At 41.0% G+C, this 17,468-nt stretch overlaps 2 protein-coding genes and 1 non-coding gene across 4 annotated transcripts in view; 1 reads left to right on the forward strand and 2 right to left on the reverse strand.

Moving 5' to 3' along the window:
• Positions 1–1,468: 1,468 nt before the first annotated feature.
• trnai-uau lies at positions 1,469–1,561 on the reverse strand. Its single transcript is given in 2 exon segments — positions 1,469–1,504; positions 1,524–1,561. It is a non-coding gene; the product is annotated as a tRNA-Ile (tRNA).
• Positions 1,562–5,857: 4,296 nt separating this feature from the next.
• rxfp3.3a2 (relaxin family peptide receptor 3.3a2) lies at positions 5,858–7,096 on the reverse strand. The gene has a single exon (XM_036585951.1). It carries the CDS (start codon positions 7,094–7,096, stop codon positions 5,858–5,860), a length of 1,239 nt encoding a protein of 412 aa, XP_036441844.1.
• A 5,190-nt stretch (positions 7,097–12,286) lies between these two features.
• LOC118819012 (A disintegrin and metalloproteinase with thrombospondin motifs 7) overlaps positions 12,287–17,468 on the forward strand; it is a 114,088-nt gene continuing 108,906 nt past the window's right edge. For both annotated transcript variants that reach the window (XM_036586604.1, XM_036586605.1), the window contains exons 1-4: positions 12,287–12,681; positions 14,320–14,687; positions 16,199–16,376; positions 17,139–17,326. In XM_036586604.1, coding sequence (XP_036442497.1) covers positions 12,558–12,681; positions 14,320–14,687; positions 16,199–16,376; positions 17,139–17,326 — 858 coding nt within the window. In that variant the 5' untranslated portion in view covers positions 12,287–12,557. The remainder of the gene's footprint in view (positions 12,682–14,319; positions 14,688–16,198; positions 16,377–17,138; positions 17,327–17,468) is intronic.

Genomic DNA, 17,468 nt, shown 5'->3' on the forward strand with positions numbered 1-17,468 from the left:
TCTGATTCTGAAATTCTTCATGCTCCTGTGGGGCAATCGGTAAAGAATTGTTTAGCTGTGTTTATAATCAGTAATCCTAGGTAGGTATAATGTGACATTTCTGAGTATGTACTCCTTTTTTGAGAAATGGCTTAATGGTGTTTTGTCATGTGGTGCAATCGGTCAGCATCTGGTACTTCTAAAACAGGTATGCTGAGGTTGTGAGCTCAAGCCTAACCTGGAACTGAGTTCTAAAAGAAGTCTTAGTCTGCACACTTTGCAGAGTATTTTCTTGATGAGAGGAATCCAATCGATATGATTCCAAAAACCTTGAATAAGAGGGTTCGACTCTGGTAATTTTATACTGAAACTAAACTTGGCAGGTCTTTTGATCTCTAAAAGCAGAGGTTGGTTTGCATGACTCTTTGCTATTTGAGGTTATGAGTTCAAGCCCTACATGCAGCAGCAGTTTCAGATTTCATATTTAGAAGACCACTAGTGTGTACCCAGTATGTAGTCCCATGAGAATACATGTCTATGGACAACCACAGGAGAATTAGATCTGGGTGGGAGTATAGAATTGTTAGGCAGCGAACAAACTGCACTCCAGTCTTTTCAAGCATGTTTAAAATTCTCAAAAGTGAATCTTTTGGTCACCTCTATGACAATTAGTGGAAACAGCAATGAGCAGCAGCCAATGAGGAAGCACGAGAAATCTCTCAGGGAGTGAGGCATGAGCAACCAGAGCAAAAGCAGTCGCTTAGGTTGGGTTTGGAGCAGCTGAGTCGATATTCGTTTATTCGGCTGTGCGGCTATGGAAAGGTCATGAATCCTCCAGGTGAAAGATCATGGAGTGTGTGAGCCTGTGAGCTTGTGAATTGCGTACTTTGCTATGTCAAAAAACCACAGGTTGCCAATTCTGCACTTTTGAATGTCATGTAGTGTCCACTAGTCATTAGGAATTCAGCTCTCATCTTGAAATTGTGAAAGTGAACATGCCATGGGTGAAGGTCAATTGTCAACACCTTACCAGGGCCATAACACAGCACGTGGCTATTCGTTTGAATTAAAATGACGCATGGACCGATTGCATAATATCGCTTTAATAAGTGGTATGCCCGTTTTTTTCCAGTGAGATTTACCATCCTGCAGAGTTCGTGTCCAGCATACCTGCTTCTACATTCAGATGATACGGAAAACCTGAAAAGAATCAAGATTATAAGCTCAATGCATGTACTCAAAATCTTGAAACATCAAAAACACTGACCATAGCCTTGTTGTTGGGCAGACAACATTGACAACTGCATTACCTCTGCTTGGAGCTCCACCTTCATGAGGCATGAGTGGTTTAGTGATTTCAAGCTTGGGTTGTTGCTGAAGCCCTTCCTTACTTGGATCAGGTGTGTCAGATTAGAGCTGGTGTCAAACAATGCAAGGTGGTAGATCTCCAGGATCAGGACTGGGCACACTAGGCATCTTTTAAAACCACTGCTCCAGGTGAGGCTCAAACTCACAACCTCAGCATGGCTTCATTTGTACTGTTTTATAAGTACCACGCGCTAACCAATTGCGCCACTGGAGCCGTTACAGGTCCTGCTATGGTGGCCTAGTGCTGCTCCTGGAGATTAGAGTTCAGCTTGGAAAAATCTAACCCACTCAACACTGATAGTCTCTTGAGTATTATGCAAATGTTTGCGGCAGGTGTGTTGGAACTAAGATCTTCAGAGATGGAGTTTCTTGAGGTGTACAGATAAAACACCCACTTTCTGCCCCAGGTGAGACTCAAACTCATGACCTTGGCATAGCTTCACTTGTTTTAGTTTAAGTACTGTGCATGACCTGTAATTATATAGAAGTGGAAGTGAAGCCATGCTGAGATTTTGAGTTTAAGCCTCACCTGGTGGGGCTTAATTGTGTCACAGGCATTAAATAGAATAAGTTTGCATGTAGTCACAATTAAGGCTACCTTAAGATGGCGCTAAAAATCCATGTCTGGACTACAAACAATCTGCCTCTGACAAGTTTGGTGAAGCATGATTATCTTTATGAACGGGAAGTTAAAAACTATATCACACATCACTAAATGGATAGACAGGAATTTGGCACTTAAAGCACTTCTTTTTGAATCAGAAAACATCCACCAGGTTTAATCCTTCCTAATCAGCCCATGTGCACATTAGCAAGTACCTTAAACACATTATATTACTACTCACCACAAGCTACAGTGGTGATGAGCATGAGACATGGGCCCATTCCCATTTCTTATTTTTACCCCTCCCCTTTGTTTTCGAGAGTCATCTTGCCCCTTGGAACTGAGTTACAAGGGGTAGTGGTTGAAATCTTCCCCTATGAAACGGGACCCTCAAATAAAAAAGAACATTACTTTATTAACAGGCTACTAGTGCTGCTCTGTAGACAACCCTGCCAGTCTGCAGTGATAGCAGAGGAGGGTAAAGTTCAGCAACCTCACTGCTGGGCTTTAGTTACATTTTGGGATGTATATGACTTCAAATCTTCTGTTCGAAGTTTCCCAATCCACCTTAAATGGGTGCCTGAGGCACTAGTATGTAACTGCTGCACCATTTAAGGTGGAATGGGAAATTTAGATAGCTAGCTGACGATATATCAGCATACTATTAGCGAAAATGACTATAATACATTGAAAGGACTTTAAACTAAGACAATACAATGGTTGTTGTAATTTTTGAACTGAGAAAATATTCACAATTGTGTGTTTCTTTGGTTGCTTGTGCAGCCATCATGGTGGCTTTTCCTTTTTTCTCATAACGCTCTGTTTGGACTGTGCCTCTAAAAACCTCCATTTGGAGGGCCATGTAGCCCTAACACTTTGCCTTACCCCTCAATCTCAACAGGAATCAGGGCACACTGTCCCTAGACGTGAACGTGCAAAATGGAGGGGTAGGGCTAAGTGGCAGGGGTGAAATGGGATTGGGCCATGATGTGGGCATTCAGGATCAATATGCATGGGAGCACCTGCATTAATGTAAAATAACTAAAAACATAATTTTGTTTTTAACATGTAAAGTCTCTTAGTAATAATGTTACCATAGATGAAAATCAGCTGTACAGGACTGCAAAATTGTGGACATGAACAGCTAAAAAAAGTTTCATTTTTCATTTTTATTACTTTAGCTTCATTCAACCCTATTAACTAAGGACCCTAATCACTAAGTGCCTTCTAGCATTTTGCAATCACTTTTTGATAAAATGGGAGAAATGTGAATTGGACAGGCTCCTCTTAAATTGCCTCTGATGTCAAGCTTAGAGCCAAAAACTGTGTGTCACATCCAGGTAATCAGGCTTGATGAAGCATTGTCACATGCTCTAGTGGATCAGTCAGTCAGCACATGGTACTCATAAAGCAGTGCAAGTAAAGCTGGGACTAGGCTGTGAATTTGAGCCTCGCCTGGAACAGAGTGAGTGGCATTTGGTAGTGTGCACGGATATGCATTCTGCTACAAGGCATGGTGTGCAGACCGCTTGCACAAAATCACTTTAATGAGGGGATGCAGAACATACATCCAGGGAGATAAGTCTACTATCTTGAGCTGGGCCGAAAGCACATAGATGATTCTTAAATGGTAGAGTGAGCAGCACCCTAAACACTCTCTGTACAAGTTAAGATGATCTTAACCTTAAGATTCTTTTAGGAAACTGGGCCCTGCACCGTTTAGTTCCAGCACGCCTGCCTCTACATTCACATGATACAGAAGACCTTGATTGCAGTACTTATGCACCCTGACAAAAATCAAGATTGTGAGCTCAGAACAATGCTGAAGGTTCTTTGTTAGGAGGAAGGCTAACTGATTATGAAATTATTGTTACAGGTCTATACCACAATGGTATTTACAGTGTATCTTCATCAAAGAAAGGAAGCTCTCTATGACTGTGAGTTCATATGAGCTCTAAAGTTTCTCTGTAAAAGATGTTCACGATGTAATTTACATCACATTCCAGTTGTAATGCACATCACATCCTGTAAATCAGGCTTGATACCCTGCCGCAACCTCCAGTGGTGCAATCAGACAGTGAGTGGTATTTCTCATCTTGCATCTTGAAATATTCATGGCATCACATTCTTCACTCTTGATTTGTGAGGCTTAAACTCACAACCTCAGCATCGCTTGGCTTCACATGCAGTACATGTCATCATTGAGGGGACGAAAGCTTGTATCTTCATTTTTGTCATATGTCATATTTTGAAGGAATTTGAAACTGTCCTTTACATTGAGTCAGAATTTCATGATGAATGGACCAATAAAAATGAATTCTGTTTAGTACTCTTTTCAGTTTTCTGTTCAGTATTTTGTTCAGTGTTCTGTTCAGTACTCTGTTCAGTATTCTGTTAAGCACTTTGTTCAGTATTCTGTTCAATATCCTGTTCATATTCTATTCAGTATTCTGATCAGTACTCTAGTTGGTACTGTGTTCAGTATTCTGTTCAGCATTCTGTTCAGTATTTGTTTAGTATCCTGTTCAGCAGTCTGTTCAGTATTCTGTTCAGTACTGTGTTCAGTTTTATGCTCAGTACTGTTCACCACTCTGTTTAGTATTATGTTCAGTACTATTTTAAGTGCTCTGTTCAATATTTGGTTCATTATTCTGTTCAGCACTCTGTTCAGCATTTGTTTAGTATTCTGTTCAGTACTCTGTTCAGTACTATTCACCACTGGTTAGTATTTTGTTAAGTACTCTGTTCAGTATTATGTTCAGCACTGTTCACCACTGATTAGTATTATGTTCAGTACTCTCTTCAGTATTCTGTTCAGTACTCTGTTCAGTATTCAATTCAGTACCCTATATTATATTTGTGTATTTACAGGGAAAGGAGACACAAAACTGTACCATATTCAAAAACAATCATTTAGGCTATGACTTCAGTGGTTTCCTCAAGATGCCAGTCAGTGATAAAAAAGCTACACCTCAAAACTGCTTGTGTGGAAGGAGACAGGAAGTGAAATAAACAAAAAGAATAAATAAATGAATAAATTAATTAGTAAACAAACAAATAAATAATCCCACAACAGGCCTCTTATAATCAACATTCGGGCCAACAGATCAGATGAAGAACCTCTTTAATTTTTAATAAATAAATAAATATTTCAAATATCTTTCACCACAACAGGTCATTTATAATAAACATTTAGGCAACAGGTCAGATGAAGAGCCCCTTTATTTATAACGAATAAATAAATAAATCATTTAAAATAGATTTTATTCCTCACAACCAGACATGTTTAACCAACATTTAGGCAAACAGATCAGATGAAGAACGATTCTATGAATAAATACATAAATAAATAAAAAATTAAAAATATATTCCTCATAAAGGGACATGTATAACCAACATTTAGGCAAACAGATCAAACGAAGAATCCCTTTATTTATAACAAATAAACAAGTAAATATTTGACGATGTTTCCTCTCACAACGGTGCACGTTTAACCATCATTTAGGCGACCAGATCAGATGAAGAAGGCTTTCATTTATAATAAATAAATAAATAAATGAATGAATGAATGAATGAATGAATGAATGAATGAATATTTAAAGACGTTTCCTCTCGGTACATGTTTAAGCCACATTTAGGCGACCAGATCAGATGAAGAATGCTTTTATTTATAATAAATAAACAAACTAATTAATTCATTCATTCATATTTAAAGATGTTTCCTCTCGGTACATGTTTAACCCACATTTAGGCGACCAGATGAGATGAAGAACGTCTTTGTGTATAATAAACAAACAAATCAATCAATCAATAAATAATTTTCAATCTTTTTTCCACGACAGGCCACTTATATTCACCATTTTGGCAAATCCGCTGTATCACATCATTGTTGCTTCAGCAGAGTCATTAGTCCGAGAGCGCGCGGTGGTGGTGAGAGGGATACGGAGCGATCGATGGCAGCAGCTGTGCAGGCGGGCTGGATATGTGACAGACTTCGGTGTCGATAGTGTTTAAAGGGATTCGAGCGCGCGCATCGTCCCGTTCCGGGTTCATGGCTGCGCCTCCGCCGGACATGGCAGGTGAGGAGAAGCGCCAGAAGAGCTTCTTCAGCATCTTCCTGAACTCTCTGCGCATTAAGCAGTACAGCACTGGGTTCAAACAGCTGTTCGCGTGAGCCAGACACACAGTCAGCGGGAACACGTAGGTGTGGACCAGGTAATACGTTTTGTCCCAGTAGACCGCGTTAAACTTCACCAGGACGCCCCACAGCGTGATGGCGTGGTTGGGCATCCAGCAGATGAAGAAGGACAGCACCACCACCGTCACCGACTTGGTCACGGTGGATCTCCTCCTCGGGCGGCTGCTCTTCATGCCCCTGCGGCGGATGAACCTCAGCAGCAGCAGGTAGCAGATGGAGAGGATGGTCATGGGCAGGATGAAGGCGACCAGGATCTTCTGGAGGTGGTACAACGCCAGCCAGCGATGGCCCTCCGGGAACCTGAGGAGGCAGAGCTTTTCTCCCGCCACCACCGTCACGGTGGAGAAGACGGAGGTGGGCGCCGTGGCCACGGTGGCCAAAACCCACAGCACGGCGCACACCCACTTCACGGAGACCGCGCTGCGTCGCGCGCCACGGCGCTTCAGCCCGGAGGCCACGGCCCAGTAGCGCGTGATGCTCATGGCCGTGAGGAAGAAGACGCTGGCGTACATGTTCATCACGGTGACCGAGAGGATGATCTTGCACATGGCGTCTCCGAAGGGCCAGCTGAAGTCCAGCGCCGTGTCCACGGCCCAGAAGGGCAGCGTGAGCACAAACTGGAAGTCCGTGACCGCCAGGTTGACCACGAAGAAGTTCACCGCGTTCGTCTTGCGCCCCTGCTTGATCTTCATCAGCAGGAACACCAGCAGGTTGCCCACGAGCCCCACGGCGCACACGGCCGAGTACACGGTGGAGATGATGATCCTCAGCGCGGGGCTGCTGTCCGCCGACACGTCGATGTCCTCCAGGCTGCTGAACTTGTGCTGCTCTGCCAAACTTCTGTTCGCCGTCGGCCAGCCGCTCTGGTTCACCCCGTCCCCCATCCTGTCCGCGAACAGCGCCACAGCGGGCGCCTTGGCCAGCACCGGAGTGTCCACTGACTGCATAGCAAAGCGAGGAGCCTTCAGTGTCACTCGGACTGTCCAGCTGCTAAAGCATCTTCGGTCTAGAGTCTGTTTTTGGCTCTCCGAGCTGACGAGCTGGTTTATGAGAAACCGCGCTCATGGCCCCGCCCACAGAGAGCGGGGATTGGACGAAGCGGCGTGATTGACAGTTACGGTTTACAATGAAGCTACGCTCAGCCCAGCCAGGCAGTCAGTCAGCTTTCTGCTATAATCTAACATTCTGTGTACAGATATACACACATAAGCAGCCCTGAGATATTCAATATCTAATGCTTCTCATTGTGAAATAGCATAATACGATTTAACGCGTTTATGGCCATTTTCACTCTTTTTAAGTCATCGTGTCAAATGAAATGATCACAGCTGTACTTGTTAAACACTGTTTCTTGAAAGATAATAAATGATCTGCCAGTGCTGGAGGACCATCTCACTTGGCTTAAAATAAGGTAAACATGCTATATGGTTATAAACATGTTCTAATAACAACCATATAATGTGATCTACATTCAACAATTGTTTGTTTGCCAATAAATACGCTGCCTTAATATTAAAACCACCTTGTTTCTACTCACATTGTCCATTTTATCAGCTCTAGTAGACCATCTGTTTCTCTGCATACTTTGTTAGCCCCCTTTCACCCTGTTTTACAACGGTCAGGACCCCCACAGGACCCTCACAGAGCAGGTACTATTTGGGTGGTGGATCATTCTCAGCACTGCAGTAACACTGACGTGGTGGTGGTGTGTTAGTGTGTGTTGTGCTGGTCTGAGTGGATCAGACACAGCAGTGCTGCTGGAGTTTCTAAACACCTCAGTGTCACTGCTGGACTGAGAATAGTCCACCAACCATCAATATCCAACCTTCAGGGTCCTGTGGGCAGCACATTGTGACCACTGATGAAGGACCAGAGGATGACCAACACAAACTGTGCAGCAACAGATGAGCTACTGTCTTTGACTTTACATCTACAAGGTGGACCAACAAGGTAGGTGTGTCTAATAGAGTGGACAGTGAATTTTGTGTTTAAAAACTCCAGCAGCACTGCTGTGTCTGATCCACTCGTGCCAGCACAACACACACTAGTCACCACCATTACATCAGTGTCACTACAGTGCTGAGAATGATCCACCACCCAAGTAATACTTACTCTGTCCTGGGGGGTCCTGACCACTGAAGAACAGGGTAAAAGGGGGCTAACAAAGTATGCAGAGAAACAGATGGACTACAGTCTGTAATTGAACTACAAAGTGCACCTATATAGTAAGTGGAGCTGATAAAATGGACTAGAATGTAGATACAAGGATTTAATGTTATGGCTGATCATTGTATATATGTGAATCACAGCTATAGAGTATTACTTATAATACTATAGCATAGATCTTTCTTGTATGTGTTGCCATAATTATGCATTGAAAAATAACTTGTGAAAAATACAACCAAACCCTTCATATTTAGTCAGATATGGGTAGTAAGTAGTAAGTAAGTTTAACTTAGTGCTTATTAGTACATACATTGAATATCTTTTTTGTTTGTTTGTTTGTTTGTTTGTTTTTTGGCTTTTTTACATGCATCATTCACAGAATAGTAACTTTCACTTAAGGATGGGTTTAGACTGCTCTATCACCTCTCTTAATAGTTTCCAGAGAAAAACACTCAGTCTTTCTTCAATGAAACGCATCGCTTATGAGTGCACGTTGAACTCAGTCTGTGCGCTGCACCTTTGCGGCCACTAGGCGGCAGAAGACGAACATAAAGAACTGCGGATTTCCAGGAAACTATCCACAGCGCATCACTCCCTGTCACAGCCTATATATGGTGCGCTTTGCTTGAACCAGGCAGTAGGTGTGGATACGTTTCCCCCAGTCAGGGTTTGTTCTGTGCGTGAAAGATTTGGTGGGTATAGATGATAAGACAGGCCGTTTAATGAATGCAGTGTGTAAAATGCAGTGTTTTGTTCTGAAAAGATTTGAAGGGATTTCTGAAGTCCTTCTGTTCACATCAAATCCTTTGCATGGGTGCATTTATTCTGTTAGGAAGCATATTGTAGATGCCAAATGAGGGACGCCCAAGAACAACTGGATGATGAGCACAAATGAGGATCATCTCCTTTGTTTACAAACAGTTAAACATAAACAAAGCCAGAGCGCTGAATGTTTTCTTCATGCTGTTGCCAGTTCATTTTTACAGAGTGTCTTTTTTTTCTTTTTTCGGAAGGGAGTACGCCCCCAACCTCTTTAAGTGATGCAGTGCTGGGGCTGGATAAGCCTTGAAGTAAGGCATCTGAGGGCATTTCAAATGTTTTTTTTTTTCCATAATAACAGCACACTGAGTGTCATCATGCACTGTTAGAGGAGGAGGTACTGTGCTGGTACATTTTTTAGGGTGCAAACACTGCGAATGTTCCCTCAAAAGTACAACAATGGTTTTAAGGTACAACTGTGAAAGTTTTTTTTTCATATATATTTATACTTTTTATAGCGTAATGTTTTAAAACAGACAATAATATTAAAAAGCTGGAGACCAGACAGGGTGAGTGGAGTCAGTATGACGTGAAAAATATAACTGCAATGAAATAAGGTACAGTTCTATAACTAAAAATACTGAAGATGTACCCTTAAAGGGGAGCCACCCCAGTGACAAGAGAAGGCACTGCCCCATTGACTGTTCACCCTTTTTTTGAGAGTGTATATTCACATGCTGTCAGCACGGCAGTAGCAAAATTATGAACTTAGCTAAAAATTACAAAATTATATCAATGTCATTTAAGCACAGCAGCTGTCCTTTACATCATGTCAAATTTCACCATGAACGGACCAGCAGAAATGCTCCAAAGCTGCTTAGAATAAAATTTCTTTACATTAATTAACATTGAAAGTACAGAACGTTTTGACTCTTTACTGTAAACTGACCATTTTGGAGATACTTTGGAGTTTTTCTTTGGACAGTGATGATATGTAAAATGACATGATTTGAAGAGATTAAATGGAGGCAGTTTGGTAAAGATTTTGCTTTTACTTTTATCATTCATTTTATGTCTTTATCATTCATTTTATACTATTTGTGCAACGAGTCATGCAACTATTCAGGTGTCATGTTGACTTCTATACCTTCCACCTCAGACCTACATTGTTTCAAACATTCCCAGATAAAGCCAACAGCTAGAAGTGATACTTTTCCACCATAAATAAATAAAGCTTACTTTTGAACATTGTGTCACTGAAACCCACTCATCCAAACCCAAAAACAAACCCACCCATCTCATAAACCTCTGGACTGGATCCACTTTCTAAACCTTCAAGGCCAAGTAAGCTTGTGTAAGTAAACAACACATTGAATAAGGTTATAAATAAATAAACATGCAATAACTTATGTTTGACTTAGTAACAACTTATGAGTAAATCATTTAATGGATAAATGGAATTTTGCACAGTTCTACCCTGCATCAACATCTAACAGAGCCTCTGTTATTTTTTTGATTTCATGTATTTTTTTATGTTCATGTCTGTGAAAGTAGTAAAACTCACCCTTTTTTTAGCCAAATGGTTTGATCGATTTGAAAAAAAATCTATGGACCACTTCGCAGATCTGGACAATAAAGGTCTCGTATCACTTTGCATTTTACCTTTGCACTTCTGAAGACCACTTATGAGGTTTTTGTGGGTTTATGTTCCACAAACAGGCATAAACCATTTTTCCATAAACTTTTTTTAACCAAATGAATACAAGCCGTTTTGGTTAAAATCATTAAGACTTATATATTTTAAATATATTTTAGCTTTTATTCTGCCTGGTACAAAAAAGAAGTCCCAGCTGAAACAATTCTTAGAACTTCAGCGCGAATGGGCGGAGCTAAACTGCTGTTGACCGAACAGGTCAGTGGTCGCAACATGCAGCTTTTTTACTGCGGCTCCACAGCAGAATCAGATTTCTAGGTAAAAATAAAATCTAACACAGTTTTAACAATAAATGGTTTTAAACGCTGGAATTAATGCGTAACTGCTGTTTAGCGGATTAATTAATTCACCAACCTTTAACCCTGAAAATTGGCGCGCAGACTGCTGGTCACTATAGCAACGCAGACAGTCTCGCGTAGCTAGCTAGTAGGTAACGAAAAGACAAAGATTTAAGACAAACATTGATAGTTTGGTGACGAACGGACTTTTATAATCACTCCAGTTGGTTTCCTTATACGTTTAATCTGCAACGAAAAACTGTCAAACACTAAAAAGTCAACTCTTTCGAATTTTTCATTCGACCTTAAATGGTGCCTGCAGTTACATTCTGGCGCCTCAGGCATCATTTAAGGTGGAACGGGACAAGTCGAACAAGAAGCTGGTGAATGAGAAGCGACTTCAGCCTCGTAAAAAGTCGAACTTTGAGAGACATTTTACAAGAAAATATTCTACTTTTGAGGAAAAGTTTCCAGCCAAAGACACGAGAAAAGCGGCTATAGCTGAGCTAAAGCTTAAAGCAGAGCAAAGTAAGTTAAGTCTGCGTTTTCCTTTCTATTATATTTTTAGCCTGTGCTAACACATTAGCACATACTGAGACATATTTACAGCCAAGATGGTGAAATGGATATAAAATGTTGTGGTTCCCAAGGTGGGTCGGTTTTTATTGAAAGGACAAAGTGGCTCTTCTTAATATTCAAATCTATCCACTATCCATATAACCTATAGTGGATAGATTTGAATGTGCTGGTTTTCGCGACATCACAAAAAAGAGTGAACTCAAAGCAGGCCTGATAAAAAGGTCGAATATAGAGAAGTGCATTAAATTCTCAATACTATGCCAACTACTCTGAATATAAAACTGCCTTTCAGCGTTTACATGTTTTACAGTGCAGGCTGAGGAGCCTCGAAGCACTTCGGCAGCAAACAGGATTAATAGCGTCACATATCAGGCCTGTCAGTAACGATAAGTAACATGAAGTGCTGTGGAAAGACGAGAACTGGGGGAGTAGCTCACTGTTTCAATCACGCAACCGTCACATTACATTACAACTGCTTATCATCCCATTAAACAGACTTCAGCTGAATGAATGGCTCCTTAGCATGCAGCGTACGGAGGAGCTGTGGCTCATTCTTTTGTTCATCTCGACCCCCCCCCCCTTATCGCCCTCTCCCGGCGAGGAGGCGGAGCTCAAAGTTTCATTCGTGGAAGAAAGTTTTGTCCTGGGCTGAAAGCCGCAAGCTGCAGTCCGGAGAACCAGCAGCTGTGGAGGCCCCAGGAGCGTCCAGCAGACTGACCCGTCAGGCTTCACTCCGGCTGGTATGGCTCAAACTGATGGGACGTGAGAAGCTTTTTTTCACAACTGGGCTTCCACGACCCCGCAACGCCCTGTTAAACTGAACGATGTGATCCAGAACACAGGACGCTTTAAAAATGGCTCTGGATGTAGCAGATGGACGGATTTGAGTGAACCAGCCTGCCTTGCTTCAATATGATGCTTTCCTCGGACCGTGGATCGGGCGTGTTTGGGTCAGCCTTTTCTCTTCTTCACCTTTTAGTTACAGCTGGACTTGTGTCCATTCTGGAGGGTGCAGAGGCAAGTGAGCAGCTCACAGGTGAGCTAGGAGTCTGCTCTGAAGTTTTTTGGGGGGGGGGGTATTGTGTGGAAACTCATTATCATTGGCTTGAATGAACAGACAAATCCTGCTGACCACAAAGGAGTTTTGCTGCATTCATTGTTTCCGAGTTCTTCACAGTATATTCTATTCAAATTCTTCAGTCTTCAGGCAGGCCAACACTTTTTAATGTATGAGTTAAGTAGAATAACTAGTTTGCTTATGCAGTAACGTCTGCTTTGAAAGCACTGAATAAAAGGTGAATGGATATCTGGCTAAATGTATTATGTCATGCCTAAGAAACCATTCTGCAGATCCTCTATTCTTAGTGCCATTGTGTTCATCAGACTATTTTAGATCAGTTCCGCCAAGTGCATTAAATGCTGCTCCATCCTTTCTTTGTTTCATTGTCACCAGTGCCTACACTAACAGGAAACTTGTAGGCCTAAATGTTTCTTTGTACCACGTCCTTAGATGCCATTCAAACTTCTGAGCTTCTTAACAAACCTCCTGAAGTAAAGGCTGCATTACTGTAGGTTTAGTTTCTAACTGTGCAGGCTGTCTATCCCTGCTGCTCTATGACCAGTTTTATAATGTTTTGTGGAGGATCTTCTCTTTGTCCACTCTTGCCCTCTGCTGGCTGATGAGATCTGGGGCAAAGTTTGAACAGTGCTCTCAGTTGACAGCATGCATCACACACAGTAGTAGCTTCTGACTGGCCCTGGGGAGAAAAGCATGAATAAACATGATGTTTCATAATGTTTCAGCGAGGCAGCCTTAGCCTCTAGGCACCTAAAACAAATCCATTTTATCCAACAGCAATATGCAGTCTCCTGTGCTTACAGTGATATAAAGTACAGTGCAGTATGTGTCATTTATAGGACACACTTCATTTATGTTACACACTTCTGTAACCTAAGAATATCTCAGCCAGTTTGTGCTAAAGTCCATGTAGTTACTGAATAATAAGCCTTAGTATGGAATACGCCTGGGATTTTAAGGGGTTAAAGACATTTTTGTAAACAAGATATTATGCATAAGTGTGAAGAAGGGTCTTTATCCTACAGTATTCTTGTATTTTATTTCCTTCTGTATGGTTTTATGTACCATGTGTCATAATTAATTTAACATGATTATTTTCCAACTCTCTTCATCCTTGAATCTTAAACAGACTGTTTTTCCTATTTTTTCTATTGTGCCTTTAAGACTGAAATATATAAATGACTTTTCTGATTAGCTGCCTTGTGTTGGTCCTCATTCAAAAATCAGTCAGAACTGAAACATAAACGTATACGTATATATACGTATAAATGCATCATGAAAACAATACGTTTAAAACAGGCTGTGTTTGGACTGTAAACACTGAAAAGTGAACTGTACATTTTACAACCACGTTTAAGCATTGTATCAAACTTTTTTATTTTAAAATAGTGAAGAAAATTAGTTTTTTCATGGAGATTTTCAAGTTTAAATAGCTTCCACATAACGTAAAAGTTCAATTATATGGTTTTTCCTGAAATCATACTTCCAAGCCAAGAACACCTGAGGAACCTTCATCGAGTGCAGTAAAGTGTAGGCTGCTTGTGGGTGTGAATTGCTTTTCTTTGCTGAGTATCATTTTCTTAATCTCTTCTGCAGATAGCACTCTTGAAGGGCTTCTCCAGTATGAGGTTGTGCACCCTCAGAGAGTGGATTCAGCTGGACATTTTATCTCTCACCTTGTGTCCCATCGCGTGAGCCGAGTTCGAAAGAGGCAGGTGGAGGAGAGCGCAGAAAGCCTGGCTCACGTTTTCTACAACCTGCAGTATGCTGGTCAGGACTTGCTTTTCAATCTCACGCTTAACCCTCATCTGTTAGCTCCTGGTTTTCTTACAGAGCGCCGCAATGGTGGCCTTCAGGGGTCCACTCTACATTCTAATGGCCATTCTCTGTGCTACTTCCTCGGAGAGGTGTGGAGTAGTGCAGCCACCAAGGGTCAAGCAACTATAAGCACCTGCGATGGCCTGGTGAGTTGTTAGCTGGCTCAAATATGACGTGGACTTGATAGGGAAATGGTTCTGTGTGCACTATGTTGATTTGTTTATCCTGAAATTTTTGTTCTTTAGGAGTTTACATATTTAGTAAGCACTTGTGAATTTTTAGTAAGCACTTGTGAATTGTCAGCCTTATGCAAGACAAGGGTTATCTTTAACTTTTGCTGTTGGCATTTTTTATATACATAACAATGTTAATTCCGGTGACTGTTAGTCAATCTGTTTGTAAGCCATTTTACATTAAACTTCATTTACACTGAAGTAAATATGTATATGTTTTGGTAAAATAATGTGCAAAAGTCAGAGACCACCCTTCATTTATTTTATTTCCTGTATCAGTAGCCTCAACAACTAAATATGTCAGTCTCTCAGTATTTAGTGTGTTCACCCTTTACCTTTATTACAGCTTCTATTCGTTTTTCGAAGAAATCTGCAGGGATATTTTTTACACCTCCAAAGTTCAGTCTTGGCTGAATTTGCTGCTTCTCACAATCCAAATAATCCCAAACACATTCAGTGATGTTTAGGTCTGGGCTCTGGGGTGGTCAGTCCATCCTTCTGAGAACACCAGCAGCTTCTTTGTTTGACTTGCAAAGTTTCTCTTTTCTTGTTTTTTTCTTGTTTCTTTTCTCAGTAACAGCTTCTTGACGGCTACACATCCATTCAGGCTTAAAGGTTAATGTTACTCTCCTAAAAAATTAAGAACTTGTACATATTGGCGGTCTTGAAAATTCTATTCTAAAATAGAACCTTTTTGAAGCTTGACATTGTAACAACAGGAGATTAAAAAAAGGTTCTATATAGAACCATATTCAACACATCCTCCATCAACCTGAAGAACCATTTCTCATGACAGTGGTTCTATACAAAACTCTTGGTTCTAAATAGAACGGTGCGGGAACGGGAAGGGTGCTTATTCTGTTTATGTACCAATTTTCAAACGACTGGGCTTTTTTTCACTTATAAATCCTAGTGATTGTTATTTACGGGGTTGGTAGAGGGCAACATATCGGGCATTAAGATAGTTATGTTGGGGAACTTTTATTTATCTGAGCAGAATCAGTCAATGTAGTATTTAATCAGAGATCTGTAGAACCAGGTTTTTTTGCATTAAAATATAAAAAAACTGAATTAAGAATCATATAAAACCTAAAAAAGTGCATCATTACACCTGTGTTGTGTAGTGTTTTATGCATTGCCAAGTGTGGCAATGAACATCCTTCAGTACCATCACTGTAGTCCATAGCAGTTTCATCTGTTGCCCATTTACCCTCAAACATACTCCAGATGGGTTCTTCTCAAATTAGTTGAATGGTTGGCTGCCCTGTGAAGAATCTCAGAAAATAAACTCAACTGCACCTCTGTTTTTCTCCCTCAGGTACTTTATATAGCCTGAGTTCCAAATGGGTAGCATAATGCATGTGCTGTGGATTTCTGTGCTTTGTAATTAGTGTCAGTTTGGTCTGACCTCCTGTTCTCTGTAGACAGGACTGTTTAAACTCTCAAAGGAGGAATTCTTCATCAGGCCGCTGGAGCAACCGCACGGAACAGCAGAGCCACAGGCCCATGTCATCTATAAGCGAGATACCTCTCAAACCAACAGCCAGCTGGTGCAGTCCTTGTTTGAGGGAAAGTCATCCAATGGGACCTGTGGTGTCAAAGGTGAAAGACCTGGATAAGACCGCAGTAAATCACTAACTCCTGCTGGAGATGTTAGAGTAAATGTAATAACTTCACGAATATGTAAATCACATTTATGTTTGGAGGAAATAACAGTGACTTTAAGTAACGGTACTGAATCTACAGTGCTGTTATAAATGCTGGTATTAGTTTGCAGTGTGCATGGTGTCATATTTTACGGTCCGAAAAGGCCAACAATGTTCTTTTAATCTAAGTTAATGCAACAGAATTTTATTCCAAGTAATTTTGGGCCAGTTCTATTGGTCCATTCATCATGAAATGCTCATACAAGGTAAATGATTGCTACTGTGCTCAAATTATGTAGAAAAATAGAAGTAAATTATATTTTATGATTCTTGTACTGGTCTCTCTTGCTTCAAGAAAAAGAGCCAGAAGGACATCAATTTGTATGCATTTTTTCCCCACATATATTTCTTATATTTTCATAATGAAGTCTGTTTACAGACTTCTTAGTTTGTCTTTTGTCCAGTAAATTATTAATTATTATTATTCTTTGAATATCTGTGCATGGTTTGGTATTGTTGAGGTTTTTACTGTTTGGGTTTTATTGTTATTTTTTAAACATTGATTGATTATTTGTCAAATAATTGGTAGATTCTTAAAGTAGTAATATAGTCCACAGTGACAACCCTGATCAGGAAGCTATGATGAAGTAAGTGAATGGTACTGAAAGAGCAGTTTAGTGAATGAGTCGTTTTCTGAATGAGGTGTTTACTATCTCAGATCCTCAGGGAGGAGCAGCTCGAGGGGAGAGACAGCGAGAGCGCCGGGAGAGACGCCAGCACCGCAGGAGACAGCGCTCAATCAGCAGGGAGAAATGGGTGGAGACGCTGGTGGTGGCTGACCCAAAAATGGTGGAGTACCATGGCAGGAGCGGAGTGGAGAGCTATGTTCTAGCAGTCATGAACATTGTGAGTATATGAGTATAACCCAAGTGTCTTCTCAATCTCAGTCTTTTGTTGTCCATTTTATAGATAACAGTATGTTATGCACTGTCAGAAACCACATAGCAAGTCTATTTGAGATGACATAAGCCAGTGTGGTCTGAGGCAA

This window comes from Colossoma macropomum, unplaced genomic scaffold (assembly GCF_904425465.1).
Source record: "Colossoma macropomum unplaced genomic scaffold, Colossoma_macropomum, whole genome shotgun sequence".
NCBI classification, from domain to species: Eukaryota; Metazoa; Chordata; class Actinopteri; order Characiformes; family Serrasalmidae; genus Colossoma; species Colossoma macropomum.

Bases quoted from the DNA above. Each gene is read 5' to 3' on its own strand.
- rxfp3.3a2 (XM_036585951.1), bottom strand. From the start codon at position 7,096: ATGCAGTCAGTGGACACTCCGGTGCTGGCCAAGGCGCCCGCTGTGGCG.